The 13,131-nt window shown below is 58.0% G+C and overlaps 1 protein-coding gene across 1 annotated transcript in view; it reads left to right on the forward strand.

Moving 5' to 3' along the window:
• YWHAG (tyrosine 3-monooxygenase/tryptophan 5-monooxygenase activation protein gamma) overlaps nt 1-12,159 on the forward strand; it is a 37,927-nt gene extending 25,768 nt beyond the window's left edge. Inside the window, exon 2 of the mRNA XM_064166376.1 lies at nt 10,881-12,159. Within this exon, the coding sequence (XP_064022446.1) occupies nt 10,881-11,537 (657 nt within the window). The 3' untranslated portion in view covers nt 11,538-12,159. The remainder of the gene's footprint in view (nt 1-10,880) is intronic.
• Nucleotides 12,160-13,131: the final 972 nt, after the last annotated feature.

Genomic DNA, 13,131 nt, shown 5'->3' on the forward strand with positions numbered 1-13,131 from the left:
CTGGAGTGACCCTGGGGAGCAAAGCAGCCTGCCCCTGGCTGGGAGCAGATCTCAGCTGGAACTCTCAGGCTGCTTCTGGAAGGGAGCTGCAGTGCCAGCACAGAATCATTCTGATTGGAAGGGACCCTGAAGGTCATCAGTGTCCAACCACTGAACCCACCACGGAGCCAGGGCCCTCAGCACCCCCTCCACACAGCTTTGAAACCCCTCCAGGGATGGAGACTCCACCACTGCCCTGGGCAGCCTGGGCCAGGCCTTGGCCACCCTCCAGGGGAAGAAATTGTTCCTCGTGGCCAAGCTAAACCTCCCCTGGGGCAAGCTGAGACCATTTCCTCTTCTCTTGTGTCCTTCTGAAGCTTGTTCCTTGGGAGCAGAGCCCAACCCCCACCTGGCTCCAACCTCCTTTTGGGGAGCTGTAGAGAGCAATGAGCTCTGCCCTCAGCCTCCTCTTCTACCTCCCCCCAGCTCCCTCAGCTGCTCCCCCCAGCCCTGTTCTCCAGACCCTTCCCCACCTTTCCTGCCCTTCTCTGGCCCTGCTCCAGCTCCTCAATGTCCTCTTTGGAGTGAGGGGCCCAAAACTGACCCCAGCACTAGAGCTGTGCCCTCCCCAGTGCCCAGCACAGGGGCACAATCCCTGCCCTGCTCCTGCTGGCCACACCACTGCTGAGCCAGGCCAGGCTGCTGGTGCCCTCCTTGGCCAGATGGGCACAGCCTGGCTCATCTCCAGCTGCTGCCAACCAGCACCCCCAGGGCCTTTTCCATGGGGCAGTTTCCATCCACTCTGCCCCCAGCGTGGAGCCCTCCTGGGGTGGTTGTGAGCCAAGGGCAGGACCCAGCACTTGGCCTCATTGAACCTCATCCCACTGGCCCCAGCTCATGGATCCAGCCTGGGCAGGTCTTTCCATAGAGCCTCCAACAGACCAACCCAGCTTGGAGTCATCTGCAAGCTGCCCGAGGCTGCAGATCCTCTCATGCAGGTCATTGCCAGAGAGATCAAACAGAGCTGGCCCAGTCCCAGCAGGGCTCAGCCTTGAGCTTTTGGGGAGCAGAGGCCATGACAAGAGTGGGGGGGGTGAAGCTTTGCATGCTCCCTGGCTTCTCCTGGCTGCAATGTGATCCGTGGGCATGCAGGGAGCCTGCCAGGCTTGGGCAGTGCTGAGTCAGAGCTCAGCTGCAGCAGGGAGAGCTTCTGAGAGCCACTGAGGGGTTTGGCTGCAGATGAGAGCTTGGATTTCTCCAAACCTCTGGACTCTGGAGTAGGAGAAGTCCAAACCTTCCAATAGGCTTTGTGCAGTGGGAAGGAATGGACTGAGCCTTGTGGCTTTGGGGTGCTTGAGTCTTGGTGGTGCCAACATCACTGTCTTTATTGATGATCTGGAGCAGGGGATTGAGTCCAGCAGCAGTCAGTTTGCAGATGACACCAAGCTAGGAGCAGCTGTGGAGCTGTGGGAGGGTAGGAGAGCCCTGCAGAGGGACCTGGCCAGGCTGGATAGGTGGGCAGAGGCCAAGGGGATGAGATTGAACAAGGCCAAGGGCAGGGTTCTGCACTTTGGCCACAACAACCCCAAGCAGTGCTACAGGCTGGGGCCAGAGTGGCTGAGAGCAGCCAGGCAGAGAGGGAGCTGGGGGTGCTGGCAGAGAGGAGCTGCAGAGGAGGCAGCAGTGCCCAGGTGGGCAGCAGAGCCAATGGCATCCTGGGCTGGCTCAGGAGCAGTGTGGGCAGCAGGACAAGGGAGGTTCTTGTGCCCCTGTGCTCAGCACTGCTCAGGCCACCCCTGCAGTGCTGTGTCCAGTTCTGGGCTGGTCAATTGCAGAGAGCTGTAGCCAGGTGGGGTTGGGCTCTGCTGCCAGGCAGCCAGGGACAGAAGAAGGGGACACAGCCTGGAGCTGTGCCAGGGCAGGTCTAGGCTGGATGTTGTTAGGAAGTTGTTGTCAGAGAGAGTGATTGGCATTGGAATGGGCTGCCCAGGGAGGTGGTGGAGTGGCTGTGCCTGGAGGTGTTGAAGCCAAGCCTGGCTGGGGCACTTAGTGCCATGGTCTGGTTGGTTGGTTGGGGCTGGGTGCTAGGTTGGGCTGGCTGAGCTTGGAGGTCTCTTCCAGCCTGCCTGATTCAGTGATTCTATAACACTGCACCCTCAGAGGCTGCAGGACTTGCTGAAGCTGAACTTGGTGTCTGTGGGCTTGAAGACTGCTCCCTGCCAGGCCTGGTAGAGATCAGCCCTCCCTGGCTGGACGTCTTCTTCTTGGCTTCTGACCCCAGGCAAGGCTGCTGCAGTGTGCCAAGGGCATATGGGGCAGATGCTGTGCCAAGGGAAGCTCCTGCAGCTGAGACCCTTGCCTGCAGACCAGCAGGGAAGTGAGAGCTGAGTAGTCAGACAGGGAAGAAGCTGCCCAGTGAGGTGCTGGAGCTGCCATCCCTGGAGGTGTTTGAGGGTGGCTCAGCTGTGCTTTAGGGGTGAACCTTACAGAGCAGGGTCAGTGCTTGGGCATGATCCCAACCTGACTGACTCTGAGTCTGCCTCCTGCTGCTCTGCATCCACGGAGTCAGGCTTGTGGCAGGGCTTGTTTGGGGGCAGAAGGAGCAGGAGGGGAGGTGAAAATGGCCTTGGGTTCTGGTTCAGAACATCTCCAGGGCTTGGACCTGCTGAGGCTCCAGCTGGCAGCGGGGGTGGGCTTGCTCCTGCACTTGGCCATCTCCTGCCTCCTCCCCACCTCCACCTGCAGAGCCTACAGGAGGCTGACACTTGCTGGGCTTCGTGCTGCAAGTTCTGCTTTGCTCTGGCAGGCAGGGAAGTGAAAGCCAGCATGGGGGAGCTGCCCAGGCAGCAGCTGGGCTGCAGTGTGGGGTCCTGCACCTGGGGAGAAGCACCCCCTGCAGCAGGACAGCTGGGGGGGACCTGCTGGGCTCCAAGGAGAAGGGGAAGGACCTGAGAGTGCTGAGGGACAAAAGGTTCCCATGAGGCAGCAATGTGCCCTGGGGGGCAAGAAAGCAAATGGTGTCCTGGGGGGCATGAGGTAGAGTGTGGGCAGCAGGGCAAGGGAGGTTCTCCTGCCCCTCTCCTTTACCCTAGCCAGGTTAGCTGCAGTGCTGGGTCCAGTTCAGGAGCCAGGGAAGTGCTGCAGAGAGCCCAGGGGAGGCTGCAGAGCTGCTGAGGGGCCTGGAGCAGCTCTGGGAGGAGCAAAGGCTGAGAGCCCTGGGGCTGAGAGCCTGCAGAAGAGCAGCCCCAGAGGGCATCTGAGCAATGCTCAGCAAGAGCTGAAGGAGCTGTGGGGGGCAAGAGCCTGGGGCCAGACTCTTGTGAGTGGTGCCCAGGGACAGGCCAAGGGGCAGCAAGGGGCACAAAGTGTGAGGCAGGAGGTTGGCTGTGCAGAGGAGGAGCAAGTTGTTTGTTGTGAGGGTGCTGGAGGCCTGGAGCAGGCTGCCCAGAGAGGCTGTGGAGTGTCCTTGTGTGGAGAGCTTCCAGAGCCCCTGGGCACAGTGCTCCTTGTGTTGGCACAGGCAGCACAGTGGTGGCAGCCCAGAGTCTGTTGGCAGAAGGTGCTGCTGCCCTCGGCGGGGACAGCAGATCAGCAGCAGCAGCAGCAGCAGCTTGGCTGAGATGTGGCAGCAGGTTCTGGGCACAGCAGCACTTCTCAAAGGCAGCTGAGCCTGGGATGGGTCTTTTCCACCTTCCAGTGACTCTGCTGAGGCAGCTCAGTGGGCTCCTGCTGCCCAGGGGCTTGTGTCCTGGCACAGGTGTGGGGAGGAGCAGCTGAGGGAGCTGGAGTGGAGGAGGCTGAGAGGAGACCTCACTGCTCTCTACAGCTCCCTGAAAGGAGATTGGAGCCAGGTGGGGGTTGGGCTCTTCTCCTCCTCTTCTCTCTCCCTCAGGCACCAGAAGGAGAGGCAATGTCCTGACACTGTGCCAGGGCAGGGTTAGGCTGGAGATGAGGACAGATTTCTTTGCTGCAGGAGTGGTCAGGGCTTGGCACAGGCTGCCCAGGGAGGTGGTGGAGTGCCCATGCCTGGAGGTGCTCCAGACAGCTGTGGTCATGGCACTGTGGGGCAGGGTTTGGTGGCCACGGTGGGGCTGGGTTGCTGTTGGACTGGGTGATCACAGAATCAGAGTGCCAGGTTGGAAGGGACCCCCAGGACCATCTGGTCCAAGGTTTCAAGGTGACAGCAGAGCAGCAAAGAGCTGGCCCAGCACCCAGGCAAGCTGAGCCTGCAGGCTGCCCAGCGTGGGGCAGTCCACTGCTTCCCCTGGGAGGTGATTCCAGTGCCCAGCTGATCTCATGGGGAAGCATTTTCTGCTGCAGCCCAGTGGGAATCTCCCCAGCAGGAACTTGTCCCCCTTGCCTCTTGCCTTCCCCGTGGCCCTCCCTGTGAGAAGGGAGCCTGCATCCTGCTGGCAGCCACCCCCTGGTGCCCTGCCCGTGGCAGTCAGGGCTCCCCTAAGCCTTCTCCTTTCCAGGGTGCACAAACCACGTTTGAAACCTGTCCCCCTCCTCCTGTCACTGCTCTCAGCACTGCTGTCATGGAGTCCCAGAATATCAGGGGCTGGAAGGGACCTCCAGAGCTCATCCACTGCAACTCCCCTGCCAGAGCTGGATCACCTAGGGCAGGTCACACAGGAGCACATCCAGGCAGGGTTTGAGTATCTCCAGAGAGAGAGACTCCACAGCCCCCCTGGGCAGCCTGTGCCAGGGCTCTGCCACCCTCACAGGGGAAAAATTCCTCCTCAGGTCTCCATGGAACTTCCTCTGGCTCAGCTCCCACCACTGCCCCTTGTGCTGGCTTGATACTGCTGAGGCTGAGTTTGTCCCTGCCCTTTCTGGGGCTGGAGGTGAGGCTGGCAGCTCTGTAGTTGATAGAATCATACAATCAGCCAGCTTGGAAGAGACCTCCAAGATCATCCAGCCCAACCTATCAGCCTGGCTCCTCCTTCTTACCCCTTCTGAAGGCTGGAGTGATGTTTGCCCTCCTCCAGCCCAGCCTCCTCCTGTTGGGGACACAAGTGCCAGGTGGTTTCCCTGCAGCCTCCTGTGGGGCTGCAGCCTATTCCCTGCCCTGGGGCTGAGGGCTGTGGTCGATGTCCTGCCTGTGTGACACTGCTCTGCCATGCTTTGCCCTCCTGGGAGCCTGCAGACACCTGCTTCATGAGGCTCCCTCTCTGCTCCGATGAGCTCCCTGGAGGAAAACTGCTCCCTCCACAGGTCCTTCCCATCTGTCAGCCACTTGGGTGGAAGGCTTTGGAGAGGCAACTTCCTTTGTTAGTCCTGAAGAGCCTGCAAGTGGGAAAGTTGATCCCACAGAACTGCCTGTGGCTTCCATAAACCTGTCCTGCAGCAAGGCCCTGCTGGGGAGAGGGGAGAGCAGCTGAGGCTGTGACATGCTGCAGTGATGAGTCCCTGCAGACGTGGCCGTGGGGTGGCTTCTGAGTCACCTGTGTGGCCCACACTTGCAGCTGGGGTCTGTTCAGTGTCTTTGCTGATGATCTCTGCCCCTGTGCTCAGCACTGCTCAGGCCACCCCTGGAGTGCTGTGCCCAGTTCTGGGCTGGTCAATTGCAGAGAGCTGTTGAGGTGCTGGAAGGTGCCCAGAGCAGGGCAGCAAGGCTGGGGAGGGGCCTGGAGCACAGCCCTGTGAGGAGAGGCTGAGGGAGCTGGGGGGGTGCAGCCTGCAGCAGAGGAGGCTCAGGGCAGAGCTCATTGCTGCCTGCAGCTGCCTGCAGGGAGGCTGTAGCCAGGTGGGGTTGGGCTCTGCTGCCAGGCAGCCAGGGACAGAAGAAGGGGACACAGCCTGGAGCTGTGCCAGGGCAGGTCTAGGCTGGATGTTGTTAGGAAGTTCCTGGCAGAGAGAGTGATTGGCATTGGAATGGGCTGCCCAGGGAGGTGGTGGAGTCTGTGTGGCTGGAGGTGTTGCAGCCAAGCCTGGCTGGGGCACTGAGTGCCATGGTGTGGTTGGTTGGGCAGGGCTGGGTACTAGGTTGGGCTGGCTGAGCTTGGAGCTCTCTGCCAGCCTGCTGGATTCTGTGATTCTGAGTGCTCAGAGAGCCTCTGGGAAAAGGCAGCATCTCCTGTGGGCATCAACCTCCATGTCCCCATGCAGGGCAGAAAGCTGCTGTAGCTGGTGAGGCTCTTGTAGTGTCACTGTCACTTGATTGACAGCTGGAGGTAAGGGTAGGGCTGGGATTTATGGATGCTCCTAGTCCCACTTCACAGAATCCCAGATTGGTTTGAGTGGGAAGGGACCTTCAAAGCTCATCCAGTCCAACCCCCTGCAGCCAGCAAGGACAGCCCCAACCAGAGCAGGCTGCTCACAGCCACAGCCAACCTGACCTGCACTGCTGCCAGCCATGGGGCAGCTCCCACCTCTCTGGGCAGCCTGGGCCAGGCTCTCCCCACCCTCAGGGGCAAACATTTCTCCCTTCTCTCCACTCCATCTCCCTCTTCCAGTCCAAACCATCCCCCCTTAGCCTGGCAAAACAGGCCCTGATCAAATTTCCCTTACTCAAAGCAGGGCAACTTAGATGGAGGAAGACCCTGAGTAACCTTCAGATCTCTTCAGGGACAGACAATCCATCAGCTCCAGGGCAGGAGGATACCTTCAGTGTCCTCCAGAGTGTCTCAAAGATGACTTTAAGCTCACAGTGTCAGTAAGTTATGTTTGTGCAAGTGTCAGTAGAGGGAGGAATGGAATCAGGTCAGGCTTAAGTCCTGTCAAAATATGGGCAACCAGAGGCCTGAGCAGTGAGAGCAGTGGGCAGGCTGGAGGCAGCACATCAGCAGCTTGCTGCATGTTGTCACAGAGCCCCAGCAGGGTGAGGTTGGAAGGGACCTCTGGAGAGCATCCAGCCCAGCCCCACTCCTACAGCAGGGCACCCACAGCAGCTTGCCCAGCAGCACAGTGCCAGGGGGGTTGGAAGCTCTCCACACAAGGACACTCCACAGCCTCTCTGGGCAGCCTGCTCCAGGCCTCCAGCACCCTCACAGCAAACAACTTGCTCCTCCTCTGCACAGCCAACCTCCTGCCTGACACTTTGTGCCCCTTGCTGCCCCTTGGCCTGTCCCTGGGCACCACTCACAAGAGTCTGGCCCCAGGCTCTTGCCCCCCACAGCTGCTTCAGCTCTTGCTGAGCATTGCTCAGCTGCCCTCTGGGGCTGCTCTTCTGCAGGCTCTCAGCCCCAGGGCTCTCAGCCTCTGCTCCTCCCAGAGCTGCTCCAGGCCCCTCAGCAGCTCTGCAGCCTCCCCTGGGCTCTCTCCAGCACTTCCCTGGCTCTCTGCAACTGGGGAGCCCAGAGCTGGACCCAGCACTGCAGCTGTGGCCTCCCTAGGGCAGAGTAGAAGATGAGAGGGTGAGCAGAACCTCCCTTTGCCCTGCTGCCCACCCTCCCCTCCATGCCCCCCAGGACACCATTTGCCTCCCTGCCCCCCAGGGCACATTGCTGCCCCATGGGCACTTGCTGTCCCCCAGCACTCCCAGCTCCTTCTTCTTGCAGCTGCTTCCCAGCAGGACCCCCCCCTCAGCTGTCCTGCTGCAGGAGGTTGTTCCTGCCCAGGGCCAGGACCCTACACTTGCCCTTGGGGAGCTCCATGAGGTTCACTGTAGCAGGCTGGGATGGGGCCAGTGCAGGGCTGAGCCTTGCCCCAGCTGCTCTGCAGGAAGCAGCACCTCACACACAGCCCAGGGCCCCCTGGTCAAACAGCCACTGTTCACCCAGCTGGCAGAGGAGGGATGAGCACCAGAAGCTGCTGGATGACCCCAGCACCCCACACCCTGCTCACCTGAGAGCTGCCTTGGCATGCTGCCTGTGCACCTTGTCCTGGATCGTTGGTGGCTGCTGATAGTCCCAGCAGCTTCTGCCCTCCTGGACGTGGTGCTTGTTTCCCTGCTGCCTGAGCCCCCTTTCACCCTTGGCACAGAAGGCAGCACAGTAAGACCCTCCTTGGCATGGAGTGACTTCCCTTGGCATGGAGATGGCAGGTGTTTGGAGAAGGGCAGCAAGGCTGGGGAGGGGCCTGGAGCACAGCCCTGTGAGGAGAGGCTGAGGGAGCTGGGGGGGTGCAGCCTGCAGCAGAGGAGGCTCAGGGCAGAGCTCATTGCTGCCTGCAGCTGCCTGCAGGGAGGCTGTAGCCAGGTGGGGTTGGGCTCTGCTGCCAGGCAGCCAGGGACAGAAGAAGGGGACACAGCCTGGAGCTGTGCCAGGGCAGGTCTGGGCTGGATGTTGTTAGGAAGTTCCTGTCAGAGAGAGTGATTGGCACTGGAATGGGCTGCCCAGGGAGGTGGTGGAGTCTGTGTGGCTGGAGGTGTTGCAGCCAAGCCTGGCTGGGGCACTGAGTGCCATGGTCTGGTTGGTTGGGCAGGGCTGGGCTGGGTGCTAGGTTGTGCTGGCTGAGCCTGGAGCTCTCTTCCAGCCTGCCTGACTCCGTGACCTTGTGGAGCAGCTGGCAGCCACAGCGCAGCAGGCAGCAGGAGTGGAGGCTCCTCTCTCTGGCTGCCTCTGCAACGAGGAAGGAGCAGAGGGGCTGCAGATCAGAGGCCTGAGGACTCTGTGTGCATTGTGGCTCGGCTCTAGCTTGGCTTGGGGAGAAGCCATTTGCCAGGCTGTGGCTGAGCAGCTCCAAGAGCAGCTGCAGGCAGCAGAGCTGTTGCTGCAGCCAGCAGGTCAGTGCTGCATGAGCAAACCTGAGTCACTGCAGGGAGCTGCTGTGCTGGAGCAGGCTGCAGCTGCCCACGGGGGCCCTTGGCCTCCTGCTCAGCACCATAAAGGTGATTATCTGGGCCCAGAGCAAACCTTGGCCTCGCAGGTGCTGGTGAGGCTGACTCAGTGTTTGCAGAGCCCTGCGGATCCCTGCCGTGACCCAGTCCGGGGCAGCAGGCGCTGCAGAGGTGGAGTTTGCAGCTTCCTGCTCCGCGGGGCCGTGCCCAGGGTGTGGATGTGGCAGGGCCCTCTGCTGCCAGCCAGGGGGGGATGGCAGGGATCTCTAGACTCAAAGTGCCACTTGGCAGCTGGCACTGCCCCAGCTGAGTGGAGCTACGTGGCCCTGAGGGCACGGGGACCCGCTTAGAGGGCATGGCATGGGGGTCAGAGGGGTGGGCAGCTGGAGGTGACAGGACCACAGAATGTTAGGGGTTGGAAGGGATCTCCATAGGTCATTCAGACCAGGCTCCTGCCAGAGCGTGGGGGTTGGCACAGACCATAGAGTCTAGGTCAGGAGGTGCTGCCTGGGTGGCTTCAGCTGGCAGTGGGGCTGTGGAAGCTGGCATGAGATGGTTGCAGTGCCAGCTGTGATGCTTCCAGGACAGGGTGGCATTTGGTGGCTGGTTTGGGAGGTGGCTCCATTGTCTCCTTAATCCATGGTGTGGGAGGGAGGTAGCAGCATTGATGATCTTGTCTTGGGGCAGGGACAGTCCCTTCGGGGAAGAGCAGGCTCTGACCCACATCAGCTTTTACCTCCTTGGCAGTGCAGATGCCCCAGGAGCTGGACCTGTAACCTGCATCTTGAAGTGTCCCCTCCCTGGTGGTGTTCAAGGGCTTGGAGTGGCAGGACAAGAGGCAATGGATTGAAGGTTGAGGAGGGCAGGTTGAGACTGGAGAGTAGGAAGAACTTGTCGGTGAGGGTGGGGAGATGCTGGCACAGGTTGCCCAGGGGGAGATTGTGGAAGCCTCCTGCCTGGAGGTGTTCAAGGCCAGGTTGGATGATGAAGTTTTCCCTGGCCAACCTGGTGTTGAACATCTCCAGGGAGGAGGACATCCACAACCTCCCTGGGCAACCTGCTGAGGTTGTGGATGTCCTCTTCCCTGGAGAGCTGTTCCAGACCAGGCTGGATGAGGCCTTGAGCACCCTGCTCTGGTGGGAGGTGTCTCTTGCCCATGGCAGGGGCGTTGGAACTGGATGATCTTTGATGGGGTCCCTTCCACCCCATCCTGTGACTCTAGGAACCTCACCACTGGCAAAGGGGATCTCTCTCCTAGAAGCTCTGGCACAGACTGGTCTTGGATGGGATGGAGTCAAACCCAGGGCATGGCTTCCAGCTTGGCTCCCTCTGCCAAGGGAGCAGATGTTGGGTGAGGGCAGGACCTTGCTCACAGCAGAACCTGTGGTGGGGACCATCAAGTGTCTGGGGCTTAACCCAAACTCCTCTCTTCTGTCTCCCTCTATGGATGCCCTGACCCAGAGCATGGCTTCCAGCTTGACTCCCTCTGTCAAGGGAGCAGACGGTGGGTGAGGGCAGGACCTTGCTCACAGCAGAACCTGTGATGGGGACTGTCAAGTGTCTGAGGCTTAACCGAAGCTCCTCTGTCCCTCTCTGGCTCCTCTGACCCAGGGCATGGCTTCCAGCTTGAGTCCCTCTGTCGAGGGAGTAGATGCTGGGTGAGGGCAGGACCTTGGTCACAGCAGAACCTGTGATGGGGACCATCAAGTGTCTGAGGCTTAACGCAAGCTCCTCTGACCCAGGGCATGGCTTCCAGCTTGACTCCCTCTGCCGAGGGAGCAGATGCTGGGTGAGGGCAGGACCTTGCTCACAGCAGAACCTGTGGTGGGGACTGTCAAGTGTCTGGGGCTTAACCCAAACTCCTCTCTTCTGTCTCCCTCTGTGGATGCCCTGACCCAGAGCATGGCTTCCAGCTTGACTCCCTCTGTCAAGGGAGCAGACGGTGGGTGAGGGCAGGACCTTGCTCACAGCAGAACCTGTGATGGGGACTGTCAAGTGTCTGAGGCTTAACCGAAGCTCCTCTGACCCAGGGCATGGCTTCCAGCTTGACTCCCTCTGCCAAGGGGGCAGATGCTGGGTGAGGGCAGGACCTTGCTCACAGCAGAACCTGTGATGGGGACCATCGAGTGTCTGGGGCTTAACGCAAGCTCCTCTCTCCTCTGTCCCTCTGTGGCTGCAGGTGACGGAGCTGAACGAGCCCCTGTCCAACGAGGAGAGGAACCTGCTCTCGGTGGCCTACAAGAACGTGGTGGGGGCGCGGCGCTCCTCCTGGCGAGTCATCAGCAGCATCGAGCAGAAGACCTCCGCCGACGGCAACGAGAAGAAGATCGAGATGGTGAGGGCTTACCGCGAGAAGATCGAGAAGGAGCTGGAAGCCGTCTGCCAGGACGTGCTGAGCCTGCTGGACAACTACCTGATCAAGAACTGCAGCGAGACGCAGTACGAGAGCAAAGTCTTCTACCTGAAGATGAAGGGGGACTATTACCGCTACCTGGCCGAGGTGGCCACCGGCGAGAAGAGGGCGACCGTGGTGGAGTCCTCGGAGAAAGCCTATAGCGAAGCCCACGAGATCAGCAAGGAGCACATGCAGCCCACCCACCCCATCCGCCTGGGGCTGGCCCTCAACTACTCGGTTTTCTACTACGAGATCCAGAACGCCCCGGAGCAGGCCTGCCACCTGGCCAAGACCGCCTTCGACGACGCCATCGCCGAGCTCGACACCCTCAACGAGGACTCCTACAAGGACTCAACGCTCATCATGCAGCTCCTCCGCGACAACCTAACGCTCTGGACGAGCGATCAGCAAGACGACGACGGCGGCGAAGGCAACAACTAAGGAAGCAACCCCCCCCCCCTTAAACCTGGATGGACTGGCAGCCGCACGCTGATGCTAACTACTGCAGTCTTTCATTTGTTTCCCACCAGTGGGGGAGGGGGTTCAGGGGGTTGGGGGGGGGGAGGGGAGGGACAGGGAAGAAGGGGAGGGGAGGGGGGGGGGAGGGGAAAAATCAAACCCTTCCCCGGGAGGGCTTCCCCGCACCCCACACCCCCCACGACCTGTCCTTGATTGCCTCTCGTTGACGTTTTTTTGCCAAAACACCACTAGTGGAAGTCAGGCTGTGGCTGTGTGCTGGTATGGAATTGCAGCCTCACTGGCGTATGGACTGTTCTGTAGATTTAATTAATCCAAGTGGAGCTGTCTTTAATTTAAACTTTATTGCTAGAAATCAAAACAAACAAACAAACAAACAAACAAAAAAAAAAACCCCAACAAAACACACAGGGAAAAAAAAAAAAGGAAAAAAAAAAAGATAAAAAAGAGGAAAAAAAACAAAAAAAAAAAAAGAGGGTTTTTTTTTTGTTGTTGTTGATATTGAGTCTGATCCACCTGGCTGGAATGGCCCTCGAGTGGAAGGGAAGGAAATCTCCAGCCACAAAAAAAAACACACACACACACAAAACACAACCACCAAAAGAAGGAGTTCTGTGGTTCCAGTAAGGCTTCCTGCGTTTGTTTCTTCGCTCCCACTGTGTCCCTGCTCACCGCCACCGCCACTGCCACCTCCTCCTGGGGCATCTCCACCTACCCCTGCTAGGGCCCGGCTTCAAAAGGGGAAGAAAAGCAAACAAATCCACCCAAATGGGAGGAAAAGGAATGGAAAATTTGAAAGGAATTCTCAAATTGGAGGAAAAGGAATGGAAAATGTAAAAGAAATTCACAAATTGGATGAAAATGAATTTAAAGAATTTAAAAGAAATTCTCAAATAGGATGAAAAGGAATGGAAAATTGAAAAGGAATTCTCAAATTGGAGGAAAAGGAATGGAAAATTGAAAAGGAATTCTCAAATTGGAGGAACAGGAATGGAAAATTTAAAAGGAATTCTCAAATTGGAGGAAAAGGAATGGAAAATGTAAAAGAAATTCACAAATTGGATGAAAATGAATGAGATGTTTAAAAGAAATTCTCAAATAGGATGAAAAGGTATTGAAAATTGAAAAGGAATTCTCAAATTGGAGGAAAAGGAATGGAAAATTGAAAAGGAATTCACAAATTGGATGAAAATGAATGGGACATTTAAAAGAAATTCCTAAATAGGATGAAAAGGTATTGAAAATTTAAAAGGAATTCTCAAATTGGAGGAAAAGGAATGGAAAATTGAAAAGGAATTCACAAATTGGATGAAAATGAATGGGATGTTTAAAAGAAATTCCCAAATAGGATGAAAAAGTATTGAAAATTGAAAAGGAATTCTCAAATTGGAGGAAAAGGAATGGAAAATTGAAAAGGAATTCTCAAGCTGAAAGAAAAGGAATGGAAAATTTTAAAGGAAATTCCCCAATTGGAGTGAAAAGCAATGGAAAATTGAAAAGGAATTCTCAAATTGGAGGAAAAGCAATGGAAAATTTAAAAGGAGTTCTCAAATTGAAA

Source organism: Pogoniulus pusillus, chromosome 27 (assembly GCF_015220805.1).
Source record: "Pogoniulus pusillus isolate bPogPus1 chromosome 27, bPogPus1.pri, whole genome shotgun sequence".
Classification (NCBI taxonomy): Eukaryota; Metazoa; Chordata; class Aves; order Piciformes; family Lybiidae; genus Pogoniulus; species Pogoniulus pusillus.